We start from the raw sequence: 17,817 nt of genomic DNA, 5'->3' as shown, positions 1-17,817 counted from the left end.
CACTAGAACCTATAAAACTACAGACCAGAAATGACTACATCATAAAGCAGACTCTAAGATTAGAAATCCTAAATGCTTTTCTTATTGTAGAGTTCAAAGCCCCAGCAGAAGAGTATGAAAGTTGACAGAGCTGATTATTTTCTTATTATAACTTTTCAGAAATTAGAGCTCCAGTTTTCTATATAAACAAATTATAAAGACAACATGCTATTTGCCTGTAGTCATGAAAAGAGAAAGCTTAGCATTACATTTCAGTTATTTGGGGCACTGTAGCATTTACGAAGGCACTGTCCAGTAGTGGGCCACCCATTCGTAAATGCTCTAGAGTCCTAAATAAAATAAAAACACAAACTCACCTCTGGAACCGGCGCTGTTCCAGTGATGTTGGTATGCAGTTTCCAGGGTCTCACTAGACGTTATTATGTCACGTGAGTGCTAAAACCTTTCATCAAACATTGCCAGAACAACGACAGTCCAGGAGGCAAGTATCTGTTGTTTTTATTTTATTTGGGACATTTAAGAAGGGATTGCCCAATAGTAGAGAACTCTTGACGTATAAACACTTAGTATACTAGTGGTACCTCATATTGCCATAAATTGAAATTAATAAGAAGACAATACAGGAAATATATTTATCTTGGTACCGTGTTAGCCAGTGTATAGAAAAGATTGCAATTTGTTACCATCTTTTCAGTTAGCCATTAAAAGGTATCAACTACTGAGGACTTTGTCTCAATTCTAAATATTTTGTTAAGAAGACAATATGTAGTAACCTCCCATAATCTCTCTCGTGGCAGCGTCAGGTGGTCAGCATGCTGTCTTTAAAATCTATATCTATACAGTACATAGGAATTTGAAGCTATGTATAAAAGATAGCTCTGATTGCAACAGACATAGTTAACAGATAATTAAAGGGGTTGTCCGCTACTAGGACAACCTCTTCTTAAACTAAATGTTTGGCCCAGATTAAATGCGGTGTTGTGACATGTGACGCCAATCAGCGCTGGCATCAATGTCCCTGCCTTAGGACCAACTGAACATGAAAAGAAAGCTAGGGCTGCAGCTCATCCCGGACTTCCTCTTCATGTTCAGTTTGTCCGAAGGTGGAGACAGTAATGGCAGCGCTGATTGGGGGCTGGTGTCATTCCACCACGTCACAGCCCCGGAGAGAGAGAGTGCCGACACTGTTGGAACAGAGACAGTATGGGAGGTGAGTGTAGGTTTTATTACTTCATCGGGGCTAAACATTTAGTTTAAGAAGGGGTTGTCCTAGTAGTGGACAACCCCTTTAAGCAAAGGATTTTGGACCTGCAAGCAACTTTATGTTAAGATTAGGAGTTTTATTTGCATATTGAGATTTAAAGGATATCTGTATGTATGCAGTTGTTTACTAGTATCACACTAACTCCTTCATTAGGCGACTTTATATAATATATTATTATTTATTATTATAGCGCCATTTATTCCATGTAGCTTTACATATATGTTGTAAGGCCTATTCTAACATTTACCTGTAGACCTTTCCCTACAGCTGATGCTGGAAATAAAAGGGTTGCTTTCATTCTAGGAGGCAGGTAGAGTCCTGTACTTCTCCAGGCATCAGAACCTACATGTAATAAAATTCAATAAATATTTGTTACTACAATCAATGTATAAAATCACATTGTATTAGGATATTATATTGCAAAAGAATCACTTCATGATTTTATGAAAAAAAGAGTTTGTGTAAAATAATTAGTCAACGTATTATCTTCTGTAAAGTATACATTTTAGTTGTAGATTCATTACCTAAGTTTGTTGCATCAATATGCACTGTAATACAGGGATCACCCAGTTTATCCATACAGCTCATTTCCTGGGCCAAGATCATGATGAAAGCCTCCTTGGAGCAGCTTTTTACTGGATGCTCTTTGCTTACATTGGGTAAATTAAATGGTTGCACCTGGTCTGAAAGCTCTTGCCACATTGATGAAACAATAGGACTTGCCGGTAACTTCAAAAAACTTGTCACATCCTTTTTGAGCTGGGACATCCAGGAGCTCAGAGTTGGGTTCAGCTCAGCCACACTTTTGAGATCCTTCAAGAGTTGGCACAATGCTCTGGGGAAGTGATATGTGTTAGCTTCTGTCTGAGAATCCAATGCTTTATACAACTTTGGCTCAATTGTCCTGGACAGAATGGTGATTCCAAGTTTGTTAAGGATTTTATTTCCAGGATATTGAGAAACCACATCTGGATTGGAGTAAGACCAGGACCAAGATTGTCCACCAATAAAAAGACTTCCTCCCTCTGCTACAAACTGCTGGATTTTTTCTGCTTCTCTATCACTGTAAGCTCTACAGCAGTACACACTGAGCTCTGGATCCAAATCCGATACTACACAAGGTAAGCCTTCTTTCTGTAAGATGTCAGCAAGGGCTTTCAATTCTTTATTCACACCAATCTTCCCCTTTCTACTCATGTCTAACCAAGCAATTGTGTTCATGGTGAAAGTCTTCAGTTCAGGTTTAGATAAAAATTCTTCATGTCCTTCAACAACAACACGTCCCCTGCCATAAAAGGCTGCCCCGATAAAGCACTGATAATCATCAGTCATTCCAACTGGAAAGGTCAGAGGTCCATGAAGCAGAAGTTCTGAAGGAATATATCTCCCACTGATATCCAGAGTAGTTATATTTTGCAGGATAGTCTTTAAGCTTTTGGTAAAGTCCATGCTACAAAGAGAAAATAATCAGAAAAATTATCACTTAAGAGATAGGGTTTTAAAAAAATTCCGGTGTTTGACCAATTAAAAAAATGTATCAATATTTTGAAGCTGGGGTTCTGAATACAGGATGAAGCTTGAACTGCAGCAAGTGCTAGCTCTGAATGACCTCCACCCAAACCCCCATTTAGTTAATGTAGGTCATATATCAATATAGTTACATTAGACTTGTAACTGCATAAAACAATAGGACAAAAATGACAAAAACATTCAAGATGAAGTTTAAAGCTCTGAATTAATAGAAATGTAAAAGGGAGTTGCTTTCATTTGTATTCAGATTGAATAGGGCTAAATTGCATTACTAGACAAAGCCCATTAACAAGTCTGTTGCTATTTCTGATAAAAAACAAAACAAAACCCTTTTCTTTAATGCTGGACAACCCTCTTACCACATTACTTCACTATATTAATCCACATACTACCCAAATGCATCAGTCATCTTCTCTAGTATTCCACACAGTTTCGATCCTCTTCTCAGTAACGTCACTGTAATGTGCTGCTGCAGTGCAGTATAGTACATCCTCCACCAGGGGGAGCTGGTAAGGGAAGAGAGGTTGTACACACAGCATAGCAGCACTGAATAGCAGCACAGGTGCCACAGGTAACGAAAGAGTAGTTAGACAAGCCAAGGTCATACACAGAGAGGTCAGCTCAGTACACGGGGCAATGAGAAGAATAATCAGGGGCAAGTAAGAAGTCAGAGCCTACCGGGAACGTGGTAGCCAAAATGTGAGACGTGAGACAAAGTCGGGGTACAAACCAGAGTCGAAGCCAGTCAGGGAGCGTGGTATCAGAAAAAAGTTTGTTAATGTGGTGGGCCCCTGGGACAACACAGCCCCCACCCCCACCTCAGAGGCATCTACCCCTATGATAAATGGTTTAGACAAATCAGGTTGAACCAATACAGGGGCAGTCATGAAATGTTTTTTTTTTAATGAAGAAAATGCAGTCACCGCTGGAGCTGACCAGTTTTTGAGATCAGCCCCCTTTTGAGTGAGATCAGTGAGGGGTTTGACCACTTGAGAAAACAAACCCCTTGATGAATTTTCTGTAGTAATTGGCGAAACCCAGAAATCGCTGAAGACCCTTGAGATCTCTGGGTTGCACCCAATCCACAATGGCCTGTACCTTCCTAGGGTCCATACGAAACCCCTCAGCAGACAAAATGACCCCTAGAAAGGACAATTCTTGAGTGAAAAATTAACACTTCTCCAGTTTGGCAAAGAGTGAGTTCTCCCTGAGTCTCTGGAGAACTGCACGAAGATGACTCATGTGACTTAGCCTGTTAGAGGAATATATGAGTATATCATCAAGATAAACAACCACAAAGCATCCGATAAAGTCAGAAAAAACATGATTAATGAAATTCTGTAATACCGCTAGTCAAACCGAACGGCATGACCAAATTTTCAAACAGATCCTCAGAGGTGAGAAATGCAGTTTTCCACTCATCCCCCTCCCGCATACAGATGAGATTGTATGCTCCCCTGAGGTCCAATTTAGAAAACCACCTGGCCCCCGACAATTGATTGGACAAATCAGGTATAAGTGGGAGAGGATAAGTGTTTCTAATGGTGATCTTATTCAGTTCTCAAAAATCGAGGCATGGATGTAAACCACCATCTTTTTTTTTTTTACAAAAAAGAACCCCGCCGCCATTGGAGAGACAGATGGCCGAATATGCCCTTTACGGAGGCTTTCAGAGATATACTCCTTCATAGCAGCCTGCTCAGGGCCGGAGAGATTGTACAGGCAGGCTTTGGGCAATTTGGCACCGGGAACAAGATCAATGGCACAATTGAATGGGCGGTGTGGTGGTAGAACCTCAGCCTGCTTTTCGGAGAACACATCCTCAAAGTCCTTCAGGTACTCCGGAATACCCTCCAGACTGACGGATGACATAGACACAGTAGCAAGACAATTTTCAGAACAATTAGGTCCCCATTTAACAATATCTCGGGACCCCCAATCAATAACCAGGTTATGCCGTTGCAACTAGGGAAACCCCAACACCAGGCCAGCAGGGAGGTTACCCAAAACAAAGCATGACATGCGCTCCTGGTGCAGGGCCCCCATCTTGAGGGTGAATTCTTTAGAAATTAAATGGAGACCATCCTTTGTGAGAGGTTTTGAGTCAATAGCCACAATTTTTAAGGGAGTCTCCAACCTAACTGTCCCTAATCTACAGCAGGCCTCCAGCTTAGAATCAGTCAGGTTCAGGGATGACCCACAGTCTACAAAAGCCAAAGTATGAACAAAGCCATTTTCCACACCAAGTTCCACCTTTAACAGTATCTTTGTAAATGAAGAAAAAGGTACCTGAGTGTCGGAGTGACCTCCACGATGATCACCCAGACTCAGCTGCTTGTTAGACGGTGGACAGGAGGGGCAGTTCTTTTTCCAATGTCCGGAATCTCCACACTAAAAACACAGCTTTCCATCACGCCGCTGTTTCCTCTCCTCCTGGAGGTCAGTGGCTCCCAACTCCATAGGTTCAGATGGAAGCAAAACATCAGGGTTAGCAGGGAACAACGGAATCCCTCGTTGTGTAAGACCTCTCTCCCGTAGTCCTCTGCCACCCTAACATTGTCCGGTTCGTTATAAATAAGTCCTAGGGCCTCAAAGAACCTATCTACCGACCTCCGTTCAGGGGCAGTAGGGGGCAGAGAGAAAACCTAGGATTGGGGTCCCTACCTAAGTAAGGAGATAATAATCCCTACCTGCTGAGTCTCATCCCCAGATGATCGAGGTCTAAGAAAAAAAACATAATTTACAACTCTCCCTGAAAATGTAAAATTTATCTTTTTCACCAGAAAAAGTGTCTGGACCAAAAGTGTAACTGAGGGTTCCGGAGAGTGCAAAACAACATCAACAGAGTCACCAGGTAGACTAACAATATGAGAGAGGTCAGCTCAGTACACAGGGTCAATGAGAAGAAAAGCCAAGGACAAGCAAGAAGTCAGAGCCTACCGGGAACGTGATAACCAAAACGTGAGACGTAAGACGAAGTCGGGGTACAAACCGGAATCGAAGCCAGTCGAGGAGCGTGGTATCAGAAACGGAAAACCAGGGGCAAAGTCCAGAGATCAGATCGAGTCATACACGGGTACAGGCTGTCAGACGCACACGGATCACTAGTACAGTTCCGGGGCTCAAGCCAGGAAGCAAGAACTATCACTAACACTGGTCAGCAGGCTGTGACGGACTGAAATAGCCCAGCTAGCTCCAGAATGAGGCTGAGAAGATTAACCCCTGCATGACCAGTCTCAAGTGAGAAAAGAAGGTAAACTCCGGACTGGACCATGACAGTCACCACACCTAAGACTCTTTGGATCACTCTGTATTCTATGTGTGAGCCGGAAGTTTCTTTTACTATGCAGGCCTATGAAGCCTTGTTGCGGTGCTCCATAGACTTGAATTGTAAAAATGATATCCGGATCAGACAAAACGCAGTGTGACCTGGAGAAACTGCAAAGCGATGAAGTCACTCAGAAGAGAAGCAGAAGAGTTCTGAATCTGTAGAAGAAGGAGGTAGGTGAGTGTATTATTACACTGACAGTAATCTACGTACACATACTGTATTCATAGATTTAGAGAATAGAAAGTTAATGGGAGGGCTTCTTTAATTTTCATGGCAAGGAATGACTACAAGTCATCTAATCACTCATCATAAAAATCTAAAGTTAATGCAAATAAACACAAAACTTAGGCAGCAAATGTGAAAACTAAAATTTGTTGTCAGCCTCATAACTTTTGGCCATGACTGTTTATACATGTGTGGCACCCTGGTTGCCACAGTGGCATTGCCTCCCTCACAGGGAGTAATGTCATGCTTGGAAGAAAGGAGGGGTCTCCTTACCAGGTGTCAGTAGGAGAGAAGGCGAGCACGACCTGGGGAGTGGAACTGTGATTAAACTCACCCCAGAGCTGAGTGCTAGGAATCAGATACCCTGGGGCCCAGCTCCACCTGTGGGGAGCAGAATATCCCAGCTGTATCACCATCAGCCCTAGCGATCTCCCATAGCAGCGTCGGCCATCCATTGCCAAACACTATAGGTGGCGTCACGTTAAATACCATATACATATTCTCCATTTTACGGCACAGCCAGAGCCACTGAATTGGGTCACGACCCTGTGACTTCCCCAAAGAACTGTACGACCCAATTCCATGTACCCCATGGACCTGGTGGGCGTGTCATTTTGGCATCATGAACAGGATTTCGTAGCCCAGTATTTTCGGGTACTGTGTGCTATAGACTTTATTGAACTGTATAACAGCTGCGATTACTGCGCCACACAGCATGCAGGAGGCCCCGACTTGGAAATCCCTGGGAGCTCAATCCATCCCGCCTGTGGAGCAGCCGCTTACTAAGGTAACGATACCCAGAGCCTGGCTGAGGTTCACTAGGAGGGAAGGAGATACCCGATCTAGGAAAGGATCCAGTGGCAGGCGTGGTCGCAGCCACCGTAATGCCTTTATACATGCCATATTTCCCAGGGGCGGCTTGGCTATCTCAGTACTCAGGGGAGTTGCACACCTGAGCGACTTTAGAGAGAGACTGCATAGTTTATTTGAAGTGTTCCCCCTGTCAGAGAGCCAAAAACTCAGCATCCTTATTGGCCAGCTAACCGGTGAGGCCCAGAGGGAGGTGAAGTCCTGGCCAGACACCAACAAAAGAAATGTTAGGCTAATACTGGCCCAGCTGAATGATACTTTTGACACCCACCCAGCAGCCGAGATTAAAATTAAATTCTACGGGTGCAAACAAAGGGTGCAGGACAGTGTACGGGACTATGCCCTAAACCTGCAAGAGGCGCTGCAGGCCATTAAACACGTAGACCCTGACAGTGTGTGAGATGAGGACAGATTGCTAACCGAGCAGTTTATTGAGGGGCTCCTATCTACCGCTCACCGGACACAGCTGCGCATTATGGCCCTGCAAAACCCTGACTCGGGCTTCACACAATTTAAAGACCGGACCATCCGGGTGCTGCGAGAACCAACACCAAGTAGCACTGCACCCCTCCAGCGCCCAGGTATCACATGCCACCAGGAGGCGACATCCTTAAATAATGACTCCTCTGCAGGCCTACATCTCCAGGTCCAGGAGCTGACCAAAAGTGTGGCTGCACTAACCAAAACCATGCAGTACATGCAAGTGTCCGCCAAGGCAAAGATCCAGCTGGCCTCCAGTCCAGATGACATCCCATGGCGATGGCAGAGGAGAATCCCTCAGACCAGAGAGAGAGGCAAATATCACTAAGACCAGGACAGAGGGCCCATTTGTCGCCGCTGCAACAAGGCGGGGGCACTGTTATGATGCGGTGGTTTAGGAGCAACGTGGAACGAGCTCTGAAGGAAGTGGTAACTGTACTGACCGCAGTCCCTAAGCTCAACACAACACTAGAAGTAGCCGTGGGGTGCTCCTAACTCTCCCTAGGCACCTCGTCACCGCCTAATAGCTAACTACCCCTAAAGATAGAAGCAGGAAAACTATCTTGCCTCAGAGAAAATCCCTAAAGGATAGATTAGCCCCCACAAATAATGACTGTGAGTGGAGAGGGAAAAGACATACACAGAATGAAACCAGGATGAGCACAGGAGGCCAGTCTAACTTGATAGATAGGACAGGATGGAATACTGTGCGGTCAGTATAAAACACTACAAAAATCCACGCAGAGTTTACTAAAAATCTCCACACCTGACTAAAGGTGTGGAGGGTAAATCTGCCTCCCAGAGCTTCCAGCAAGACAGAACTAATTCATAATGATAACGCTGGACAAACATAGAAGCACAGAACGGATAAGTCCACAAACTGTGAACAGAAAAGAGCAAGCAAAAACTTAGCTTTGCTAAACTGGTCAGGATAACAGGGAACTCCAAAGAGATGTGAATCCAACCAGGAACCATTTACAAGTGGCACTGGCTGAAGGACAGAGCCAGGCATAAATAGCCGAGCAGAAAAGACGATCAGTGGAAGCAGCTGAAGACAGCTAACTCCAAGGAGCAGCCATACCACTAGAAACCACAAGAGGGAGCCCAAGAGCAGAACTCACAAAAGTGCCACTTACAACCACCGGAGGGAGCCCAAGAGCGGAATTCACAACAGTACCCCCCCCCTTGAGGAGGGGTCACCGAACCCTCACCAGAGCCCCCAGGCCGATCAGGATGAGCCAAGTGAAAAGCACGAACCAAATTTGTGGCATGGACATCGGAGGCAACAACCCAATAATTATCCTCCTGACCATAACCCTTCCACTTGACAAGATACTGAAGCCTCCGGCTCGAAAAACGAGAATCCAAAATCTTCTCAACCTCATATTCCAACTCTCCCTCAACCAACACCGGGGCAGGAGAGTCAACCGAGGGAACAACGGGGACCACATATCTCCGCAACAAAGATCTATGGAAAACATTATGAATGGCAAAAGAGGCTGGAAGAGCCAAACGAAAAGACACCGGATTAATAATTTCAGAAATTTTATAAGGACCAATAAACCGAGGCTTAAACTTAGGGGACGAAACCTTCATAGGATCATGACGAGAAGACAACCAAACCAAATCCCCCACACGAAGCCGGGGACCAACACACCGACGGCGGTTAGCAAAACGTTGAGCCCTTTCCTGAGACAACGTCAAATTGTCCACCACATGAGTCCAAATCTGCTGCAGCCTGTCCACCACAGTCAACACCAGGACAATCAGGAGGCTCAACCTGCCCAGAAGAAAAGCGAGGATGAAAACCAAAATTACAAAAGAAGGGTGAAACCAAAGTAGCCGAACTAGCCCGATTATTAAGGGCAAACTCAGCCAACGGCAAGAAAGACACCCAAACATCCTGATCAGCAGACACAAAGCATCTCAAATAGGTCTCCAAGGTCTGATTAGTTTGCTCAGTTTGGCCATTAGTCTGAGGATGAAACGCCAAAGAAAAAGACAAATCAATGCCAATCCTAGCACAAAAGGCCCTCCAAAATCTAGAGACAAACTGAGAACCTCTGTCAGACACAATATTCTCCGGAATGCCATGCAAACGAACCACATGCTGAAAAAACAATGGAACCAGATCTGAGGAGGAAGGCAACTTAGGCAAAGGTACCAGATGGACCATTTTAGAGAACCGGTCACAAACAACCCAGATAACAGACATCTTCTGGGAAACAGGAAGATCCGAAATAAAATCAATGGAAATATGCGTCCAGTGCCTCTCAGGGACCGGCAAAGGCAAAAGCAACCCACTAGCGCGGGAACAGCAAGGCTTGGCCCGGGCGCAAGTCCCACAGGACTGCACAAAAGCACGCACATCGCGTGACAAGGAAGGCCACCAAAAGGACCTAGCAACCAAATCTCTGGTACCAAAAATCCCAGGATGACCAGCCATCACTGAACAATGAACCTCAGAAATCACCTTAGTCGTCCATCTATCAGGAACAAACAGCTTCCCCACTGGACAGCGGTCAGGCCTATCAGCCTGAAATTCCTGAAGCACCCGCCGCAAATTAGGGGAGATGGCAGAAAGAATCACCCCTTCCTTAAGAATGCCAACCAGCTCAAGGACTCCAGGAGAATCAGGCGAAAAACTCCTAGAGAGGGCTTCAGCCTTAACATTATTAGATCCCGGAAGATATGAGACCACAAAATCAAAACGGGAGAAAAACAGAGACCATCGAGCCTGTCTAGGATTCAGCCGCTTGGCCGACTCAAGGTAAACCAGATTCTTATGATCAGTCAAGACCACAACGCGGTGCTTAGCTCCCTCAAGCCAATGTCGCCACTCCTCAAACGCCCACTTCATAGCCAACAACTCCTGATTGCCGAAATCATAATTGCGTTCCGCAGGCGAAAACTTTCTGGAAAAAAAGGCACACGGTTTCATCAAAGAACCATCAGACTGCCTCTGAGACAAAACGGCCCCTGCCCCAATCTCAGAAGCGTCGACCTCAACCTGAAAAGGAAGAGAAACATCCGGCTGATGCAACACAGGGGCAGAAGTAAATCGGCATTTAAGCTCCTGAAAGGCCTCAACAGCCGCTGAGGACCAATTCGTCACATCAGCGCCTTTCTTCGTCAAATCAGTAAGGGGCTAAACCACACTGGAAAAGTTGGCAATGAAACGGCGATAGAAATTAGCAAAGCCCAAAAATTTTTGAAGGCCCTTCACAGATGTGGGTTGAATCCAGTCATGAATAGCTTGAACCTTAACAGGATCCATTTCTATAGACGAGGGAGAAAAAATAAAACCCAAAAGAGAGACCTTCTGAACTCTGAATAGGCACTTAGACCCCTTCACAAACAAAGCATTATCACGAAGGATCTGGAACACCATCCTGACCTGCTTCACATGAGACTCCCAATCAGCGGAAAAAATCAAAATATCATCCAAATATACGACCATGAATTTATCAAGATAATTGCGGAAAATATCATGCATGAAAGACTGGAACACAGTTGGAGCATTAGAGAGCCCAAATGGCATCACAAGGTATTCAAAATGGCCTTCGGGCGTATTAAATGCAGTTTTCCATTTGTCACCCTGTTTAATATGAACAAGATTATATGCCCCTCAGAGGTCAATCTTAGTAAACCAACTAGCCCCCTTAATCTGAGCAAACAAATCAGTAAGCAGAGGCAAGGGGTATTGGAATTTAACCGTGATCTTATTAAGAAGACGATAATCAATACAGGGTCTCAAGGAGCCATCCTTCTTAGCAACAAAAAAGAAACCCGCTCCCAATGGTGACGAAGAGGGCCGAATATGCCCCTTCTCCAAAGACTCCTTAACATAACTCCGCATGGCGGCATGCCCTGGCACAGACAGATTGAAAAGTCGGCCCTTAGGGAACTTGCAACCAGGAATCAAGTTAATAGCACAATCACAGTCCCTGTGTGGTAGAAGGGAACTGGACTTGGGCTCATCAAATACATCCTGGAAATCCGACAAAAACACAGGGACCTCAGAAGAGGGGGAAGAGGAAATTGACATCAAAGGAACGTCACTATGTACCCCTTGACAATCCCAACTAGTCACAGTCATAGTTTTCCAATCCAGCACCGGATTATGTTCCTGTAACCATGGAAAACCCAGTACAACAACATCATGCAGGTTATGCAACACCAGAAAACGGCAATCTTCCTGATGTGCTGGGGCCGTGTACTTAGTCATCTGCGTCCAGTACTGAGGTTTATCCTTGGCCAAGGGTGCAGCATCAATACCCCTCAAAGGAATAGGGCTCTGCAAAGGCTGCAAGGAAAAACCACAGCGCCTGGCGAATTCTAAGTCCATTAAGTTCAGGGCAGTGCCTGAATCCACAAATGCCATGACAGAAAAGGACGACAATGAGAAAATCAGGGCCACAGATAAGAGAAATTTAGGCTGTATAGTACTAATGGTAACAGACCTAGCGACTCTCTTAGTACGCTTAGGGCAATCAGAGATAATATGAGTAGAATCACCACAGTAAAAACACAGCCTATTCTGACGTCTGAATTCCTGCCGTTCTGTTCTAGTCAAAATCCTATCACATTGCATAGGTTCAGGACTCTGCTCCGAGGACACTGCCATATGGTGCACAGCTTTGCGCTCGCGCAGTCGCCGATCAATCTGAATAGCTAGAGACATAGATTCGCTCAAACCGGCAGGCGTAGGAAAGCCCACCATAACATCTTTAAGGGCTTCAGAAAGACTTTTTCTGAAAATAGCAGCCGGAGCCTCCTCATTCCATTTAGTGAGCACAGACCATTTTCTAAATTTCTGGCAGTATAATTCTGCCGCTCCCTGACCTTGACACAAGGCCAACAGGGTTTTTTCTGCATGATCCACAGAATTAGGTTCGTCATACAATAATCCGAGCGCTTGAAAAAATGCGTCTACATTCAATAATGCCGGATTCCCTGTTTCAAGAGAAAAGGCCCAGTCTTGAGGGTCACCACGCAGCAAGGATATGATGATTTTTACTTGCTGAATGGGATCACCTGAAGAACGGGGTTTCAAAGCAAAAAACAATTTGCAGTTATTTTTAAAGTTCAAAAACTTGGATCTGTCCCCAAAAAACAAATCAGGAGTAGGAATTCTAGGCTCTAAAGCCGGAGTCTGGACAACGTAGTCCTGGATACTCTGTACTCTTGCAGCAAGTTGATCCACACGAGAAAACAAACCCTGAACATCCATGCCAGAGCATATATCCTGAACCACCCAGATATAAAGAGGAAAAAAAAGACAAACCAGAGCACAGAAAAAAAATTGGTTCAGAACTTTCTTTTCCTTCTTTTGAGATGCATTTAATTCATTTTTGGCCACTTGTACTGTTATGATGCGGTGGTTTAGGAGCAACATGGAACGAGCTCTGAAAGAAGTGGTAACTGTACTGACCGCAGTCCCTAAGCTCAACACAACACTAGAAGTAGCCGTGGGGTGCTCCTAACTCTCCCTAGGCACCTCGTCACCACCTAAGAGCTAACTACCCCTAAAGATAGAAGCAGGAAAACTATCTTGCCTCAGAGAAAATCCCCAAAAGATAGATTAGCCCCCACAAATAATGACTGTGAGTGGAGAGGGAAAAGACATACACAGATTGAAACCAGGACGAGCACAGGAGGCCAGTCTAACTTGATAGATAGGACAGGATGGAATACTGTGCGGTCAGTATAAAACACTACAAAAATCCACGCAGAGTTTACTAAAAATCTCCACACCTGACTAAAGGTGTGGAGGGTAAATCTGCCTCCCAGAGTTTCCAGCAAGACAGAACTAATTCATACTGATAATGCTGGACAAACATAGAAGCACAGAACGGATAAGTCCACAAACTGTGAACAGAAAAGAGCAAGCAAAAACTTAGCTTTGCTGAACTGGTCAGGATAACAGGGAACTCCAAAGAGATGTGAATCCAACCAGGAACCATTTACAAGTGGCACTGGCTGAAGGACAGAGCCAGGCATAAATAGCCGAGCAGAAAAGACGATCAGTGGAAGCAGCTGAAGACAGCTAACTCCAAGGAGCAGCCATACCACTAGAAACCACAAGAGGGAGCCCAAGAGCAGAACTCACAAAAGTGCCACTTACAACCACCGGAGGGAGCCCAAGAGCGGAAATTCACAACAGGGCACATCACAAGATTCTGTAATTCAAACAAGCAACTCCTGGGGCAGAGGGCCATTGCCCCAGGAGTAAGATGACCGGGACAACAAAACAGGGAGACAAGTGCAGCACCCCAGACTCCTGGTCATTGCAGTAATGTAGTTCTTCCACTAGGGGGAGTGATGTTACGTCTGATGGCACCAAAGGAGTTCACCTTGCCAGGTACCACAGCCACACACACACTTCACATGCCGGCCACCAGGGGGAGCAAAAGGTTCTATCTATTAGGCCACTCCTCACACTTGGGTAAAACTGGGGGTTGGTTAGGAAGTTAGGACAGTAAGAGTTGGAGAGAGTTGGAGCCAGGAGGAGGAGAGGAGCAGACTGGGCTCGGCCCAAGAAAGGGAAAGAAGGACACGGAGCTGCGCCTGCAACCTATGCGGCAGCCTCCTAAGAAAGGGCAAGAAAGGATGTGTGCCGTAGTGAGTGAGCACAGAAGTCATAGCAACAGGAGTAAAACATCAGTGGGAGACCAGCTAGAGGCAGGCTGCCTTCCACTGAGCGCAGATCCGGTGGCCGGAACACCGAGCGAGTAATAGACTCTATGCTTTACTTCAGAGACCGGCAGGACAGTCGATTCCAAGTTGGCTGTCCGACCTGAGAACCTAAGCAGACAAGGTGGCAATACGGAGGAGGGGCGACGCTAGGGTCCCTATAAAATAGCCTCAGGCCACCACCGTCATATGGGTTATGTCCTATCCATCTGGGGGACAGAGAGAGAGAAGTAACAAGAGTGAGGACCTTATGGTAGCCAATTCAAGTAAGGACCTACTACGTTCCTGTGCACAAGGGGAAGGCTACTGATTTCAACCTGGATAAGGGGACTCTGGAATTGCCATCAGACCGGTCGGACTCTGCCTACCCTGTCATCCGGCACCCTGGACTGTGGATGATGAAGCTTTCAGTAAAGGTAAAGAGACTGCACCCATTGTGTCCTCGTTATTCACCGCACCTTGCACCACCCACCATCAACATCTACACTTCTGGGAAGCCCTGGGGATATACTTCACCTGTGGGAAGGTGTACCATCTAGCTGCAAATCCATCACGCCAGCGGACCCCTAAGCAGCGTCGGTCACTCTGACCGAATACCACAAGTGGCGTCACGAACACTACCATTATCTACAAACTCTACCCTTTCATTGGGCGCCCCTCATAGGGCCACGGTCCGGGTCGGGCCATCGTGACATCCCCGCCGAGGAAACTGAAGGACCCAGTACCAAGTACCCCATTGCCCTTACAAGGGCACAATCCACAAGTACGTGGGAGAATGGCCAGTCCTCACTGACGTGCTTGATGTCATCCCGATGAATGTGAAATAGAAGGGTTTTAGGCCACTGTATTGCTGAAGGTACAAGACACCTAACTGAAGAGAGAAAACAGGCAGTGCTGACACAACAGCATGGAGGAAAACAGAGACCATAGCTTACTACTCAGCACAATTAGACCTAGTGATCAGAGGGTCTCCTACGTGTGTCCATGCTGTAGGAGCTGCTGCACTACTGCTAGGCATGTGAGATCACACTGACTTTTCCTTTGACAATTTGCTCCCCACATGACATCCATGCCATACAAGTTCAACCAAAACACTTGGCTAAGGCCAGACAGCTCAGACTTGAATGTGCTCTTCTAATTCCTGAATAAGTCTCCCTCAAAAGATGTAATGTTTTGAATCCAGCCAGCCTTCTGCCTGTGGATTCAGAAAAGGGGGAATTGGTGACAGTATTAGCAAGTGAGGAAGAGTACTTTGACATGACGCATGAGCATGACTGCATAGAACTGATGAGCCAGGAAACAGTGGGTTTTGCACACGTTCATGAAAAAAAAACCTGATCGTAATGCAGATTTTGAGTTTTTTGTAGATGGCTCCAGTTACCACCAGGGTGGGTGACTACACTGGATATGCAGTAGTATCCTCACATGATGTAATCCAAGCTGAATTACTCCCTCCTCATATGTCAGCGCAGGAGGCAGAGTTGAAGGCACTCACTGAGGAGTGTAGAACTGCTGCAGATAAAGTCGCTAACATTTACACAGATTCGAATTATGCATGGGGGATATCCCATGATTATGGCCCTATCTGGAGAAGCAGAGCATTTCTTACATCAGCTGGCAAGCCCATTAAAAATCCAGAGCTGGTGAAACAATTAATGGGGGCATTGATGTTACCAGTCCAGGTTTGCATAATCAAAATGAAAGCACACACAAAAGGTGACTCTGTGGAGGTAGAGGGCAACAGAAGGGCGGATGAGGCTGCTAAAGTAGCAGCAAGGTGGCTTAGGGAGCAGAGGACGATGGTGGGGAGTCAGCGTGTGTTTACAGAGGTCCCTATTCCCAATCATGGCACAAGCAACACATGGCCCCACTCAGCCCTCAAAAAGTCACATGCGTGCCATGGTAAATGCCTTCTGGATCGCTCCTGGTTTCAGTTACACAGCCGCGAAACTCGTGCAGTCATGCCTCATCTGTGCACAGCACAACCCAGGTAAAACAGTAAAAGTCCCTAAGAAAGCGACACCCATGCCTCTCTACCCATTTCAGAGACTGCAGATTGCCTACATACAGCTACCCAAGGTGGGGTGTATGAAAAATGTCCTAGTATGTGTAAATCTCTTATCTGGTTGGCCGGACGCCTATCCGGTAAAATGTGCAAATGCTAAAACAAATGCAGACAAACTAATGAAAGAACTGATCTGCAGATACGGTGTCACAGAAACCATAGAAAGTGATAGGGGTACATAGTTCACAGGAGAAATAATGAGGGAAATCATGCAGGTCCTGGGAATACAGCAAACATAACATACACCATATAGACTACAGTGTAGTGGGAAGGTGGAAAGACTAAACGGGACACAAACTGAAAATTCAAAGGCCACGGCAGACACAGGAAAGAACTGGGTAGAGTGCTTGTCTCTTGCACTCTTCAGTCAGACACATTCCAAATAGAAAGACAGGCTTGTCTCCTTTTGAAGTCCTGTTTGGTAGTTCCCCAAAGACTGGTCTGTACTTCCCACAGGTGCTACAAATGCAACACGGCTCTATGACAGCCTACTGTATGTCCAGGCCTTGCAGAAAAGACTTAATGTGGTGCATAAACATGTGTTCTCATCCATTCCAGATCCTAATGAAAGTACAGACGTGCACCATAATTGGGTGGTCATACGCAGACACATAAGAAGGAGCCTAGATCCACGGTTTGATGGCCCGTTTTAAAGTCTAGCTGACCACATCCACCTCAGTGAAACCGGAGGGAAAGCCCACCTGGATCCACGCCAGTGTACAGATCCAAGACTGTTGGATCTATACACACAGCCCAGTATCTGCAAGGACTATGCTGTACATAGCCTTACCCCTGGAGCCATGGAAGGTATTAACACCACACTGCATACACAATGAGACTTGGACTCGGATTTTCTAGGGTCCTTGAGGTTCTCAATAAGACTAATACAATACAGAGACTCCTTTTTTTTAATCCAGCCAATTGGCTTAGTGGCCTAGTGGGATGGATTTTTTGGTATTTTACAGACTTGCATGCAAGTTTTATTATTTTGTTTTTTAATTTATGTAGCTGTAAAAGCGCTAATATATGCATTACCTAAGTTATTGAATAGCGTATGTGTGAAAAGGAATCTAAGGCTGAACCTTCCATAGCGTATTACAGACCCCAGATAACCACTGCTGACAGGGGAAGTGAGTGTCCATACTGAGGGTGGATGGGTGAAGCAGGTAGAAAGCCCCCTTATGGGTACTAGACCCATGAGACAGTAGCTCCTTTGTGGACATCAGCTGACCCTGTGGCAAAGGTTACACTATTTACAAAACGGGGAAATTGATATAGAAGGCTTAATGTTTTGCTTTAATTTGGCTTTTGCCTTTAATTGCTAGAATTTGCTCTTATGATGCAGTAGTCTTGTAT

General features: G+C 45.5%; 1 protein-coding gene across 2 annotated transcripts in view; it reads right to left on the bottom strand.

Annotated features, from left to right (window-relative positions):
• The window catches only part of LOC138676323 (TRPM8 channel-associated factor homolog), a 151,252-nt gene that overhangs the window by 90,711 nt on the left and 42,724 nt on the right, over positions 1 to 17,817 (bottom strand). For both annotated transcript variants that reach the window (XM_069765509.1, XM_069765510.1), the window contains exons 3-4: positions 1,789 to 2,714; positions 1,512 to 1,606 (exon numbers count right to left, since the gene is read on the bottom strand). In XM_069765509.1, coding sequence (XP_069621610.1) covers positions 1,512 to 1,606; positions 1,789 to 2,714 — 1,021 coding nt within the window. The remainder of the gene's footprint in view (positions 1 to 1,511; positions 1,607 to 1,788; positions 2,715 to 17,817) is intronic.

The sequence above is a fragment of the Ranitomeya imitator genome, chromosome 4, assembly GCF_032444005.1.
Source record: "Ranitomeya imitator isolate aRanImi1 chromosome 4, aRanImi1.pri, whole genome shotgun sequence".
In the NCBI taxonomy this organism is placed as follows: Eukaryota; Metazoa; Chordata; class Amphibia; order Anura; family Dendrobatidae; genus Ranitomeya; species Ranitomeya imitator.
Note: the sequence above shows the minus strand (reverse complement) of the source record. Positions and strands in the feature narration are given on the sequence as shown.